The sequence below is a fragment of the Montipora foliosa genome, chromosome 6, assembly GCF_036669935.1.
Source record: "Montipora foliosa isolate CH-2021 chromosome 6, ASM3666993v2, whole genome shotgun sequence".
In the NCBI taxonomy this organism is placed as follows: Eukaryota; Metazoa; Cnidaria; class Anthozoa; order Scleractinia; family Acroporidae; genus Montipora; species Montipora foliosa.
This window is the reverse complement of record NC_090874.1, coordinates 60262382-60264881: the sequence shown is the minus strand read 5'-3', so window position 1 is coordinate 60264881 and position 2500 is coordinate 60262382. Positions and strand designations below refer to the sequence as shown.

Genomic DNA, 2500 nt, shown 5'->3' with positions numbered 1-2500 from the left:
AAAGTACTGCCTTTGTAATGACATCTGCAAATGCTTAGACTTATATAAATAATTAACGAGGGATCCACTGTAATTGGCTATGCTGTTGTGGTCTCCCAGCCTAATAATTTTTTTTTTTTTTTTTTTCTCCTTGTATTATTTTTTCTATTTTTACCTATATATTTATATTGTATTCCAGTTAGGCAAAGCTAAATAAATAAAAGACTCTATAGTCTTCTTGGGTAAGAATGATATACCATACATGTACATGTAAGCCCTTTTCATAACCCTGTACCCCTCTGTGGTACCCTTCTGTGGTACATGTATATCATGGCTGGGAGGGTAAAAATTTTAATGCTTGGATGTCAACCCGTGTAAGGGATTCCATGTCCTATTGTTGAATTTCCATGGGCATTGTCCCTTAATTAATTAATGTATAAATTAATCTACCTGTAGATAGTGATTTTTTATTTGAATGATTTTTAATTGAGTTGCAAAAGGAATGTTGCAGATGATTGGTTTTACTTTTATTTACTACCTCCTTCTTCTTTTGAAAATCTCCTACCACACAGTCACATTCTCTGCTGATGAAAAAAAATTTCTGACCCCTCATGCAAGTTAGGAACAGAATTCACTAGCCCAGCTGCAAAATCCACTAGCGCCAGGCTATCGGACACTACTTTCTTTGCACGCTATGTAGTATGGACAACAATATTAGTTGCATTATTTTGATAAGAGATAAGAGAAAAAAATTATTATACAGCATTTTAGAATATAACAGTTTAACCTGAATGTTCTTAATTACATAAATAATTATCATAATTTTTTCTCAGATAGTACATGTGCTGTGATTGCCTAGTTGACGAGGCCATGCTAGAACTAAAGTACAGCCTGCTAATTTTAAATTTGTTTTTGTTGCTTGATTGAAAAGTCTAGACTGAAATATGCATGAAATAAATGCAGACAAACCTTGTTTCCTTGGGCGATACTGTAGCTTATGGCTCCTTATCCACATTTTGCATATCGGTGGTCAGTATTTGACTGATTCCCTTCCCAAAGGATCAAGTCATCGGAAGTGACAAAGGGTCCTCTGGGTACGGTTGTATTTCTACAAGCTCACATTTCAAGCGCTGTTCATGTTATCATTATAGGGCGTATCATCAGCAGTATCCTGATGGATGCTTGTTTACCAGTGTTGTGCCCACCAATGTTTATGGAAAACATGATAACTTTAATTTAGAGGATTCACATGTGCTCCCAGGATTGATTCACAAAGTCTACTTGGCAGAGCGTGAGTTCAAAATATGGATGTGTATTTGATACTGAAAAACAATGACCAGGGGCATATTATTATAATGATCATGTGTATAATCTCTCAAGTCTCACGAATTATGGATGAGTCTCGTGCCTGTGGTGGTCCACGTAACTGGACCATGTTGAATAATATTGTATGGAACACCTTCAGAATTTTTGAAAGTGTCCCCAAATCGTCGGAAGTCACCACAGCATTTTCGGAAATCTTGGTCTTGAGAAGAAGAGAAAATCTCAAGAATTTGATTCGGAAAAAATTGGCAGGTATAATATACAACTGAAAGTAGCATTATTGAACAGGTGACAGTAGGCATTCAGTTGAAATAATTATAGCTGGCTGAGTTTTTGGCTTTTTCTATACTTACCGCAACTTTTTTTTGTTCCTATGATGATGCTGTAGAAGAAGGCAAGCCTCTAGTGGTGTGGGGGACTGGTTCACCACGAAGGCAATTTATCTTCTCAAAGGTTGGTGCATACAGTTGCATTATGGTTTTGCCAAATGATATTATAAAATTGATAATTAATATGTTTTGGAAAGAAGACTAGCAAAGTCTGTTGCATTTGGTTTTGAACAGATACCTTGATTCCCTGTGCCATTCAATATCACAATGATAGGAAAAAATATAAAGAAAGAAAGAAAATGCAAATACATTAACTGATCCAGGAGATTAGAAGCAGCAGTAAGGCCTAGCATATTTCTCCTTCTCTGCTTACTTCAAAAAGTGTTCATGACCACTTTGAATCAATTTGCACATTCTCTTCTAATTGCACACTGTCCAAATGCAAAGATGAGCTTTCTTCATTTTCTCAGATTGGATTGGATTGGTGCATTTCACTTCCTTGCTGTGACTTGCTGCCGAGTCTGTAAAATTTTTATCATGTCCTTTACGTGTTCAAAGTTCTCGTTATTTTTGCTTTTAAACGTTGATATATACAATGTAGATTTAGCCAAGCCTAAAAGCGGAGCTTCCTGGTTATTTATTCTTACTGCCTGTAGGGTTAGTGAAAATAAAAGGTTTTCGAATTGTCCGCGTCTTGGTTTTTCCGGGTACTGCTTAATTAATTACATCATTTTCTTTGCTTTCTTCTATAGAAAAATTCATTGCCTAACTAGAGAATCCCAAGGCAAATTTCACGTGAAAAACCGACATCGCATGAATCACGAAGTGATGAGTGCGATATCGGTTTTTCGAGTGAAATTTACTTTGGA

The 2500-nt window shown here is 36.0% G+C and overlaps 1 protein-coding gene across 3 annotated transcripts in view; it reads left to right on the top strand.

Moving 5' to 3' along the window:
• LOC138007996 (GDP-L-fucose synthase-like) overlaps positions 1–2500 on the top strand; it is a 12221-nt gene that overhangs the window by 4304 nt on the left and 5417 nt on the right. For all 3 annotated transcript variants that reach the window (XM_068855161.1, XM_068855162.1, XM_068855163.1), the window contains 2 exons: positions 1131–1270; positions 1691–1755. In XM_068855161.1, the coding sequence (XP_068711262.1) occupies positions 1131–1270; positions 1691–1755 (205 nt within the window). The remainder of the gene's footprint in view (positions 1–1130; positions 1271–1690; positions 1756–2500) is intronic.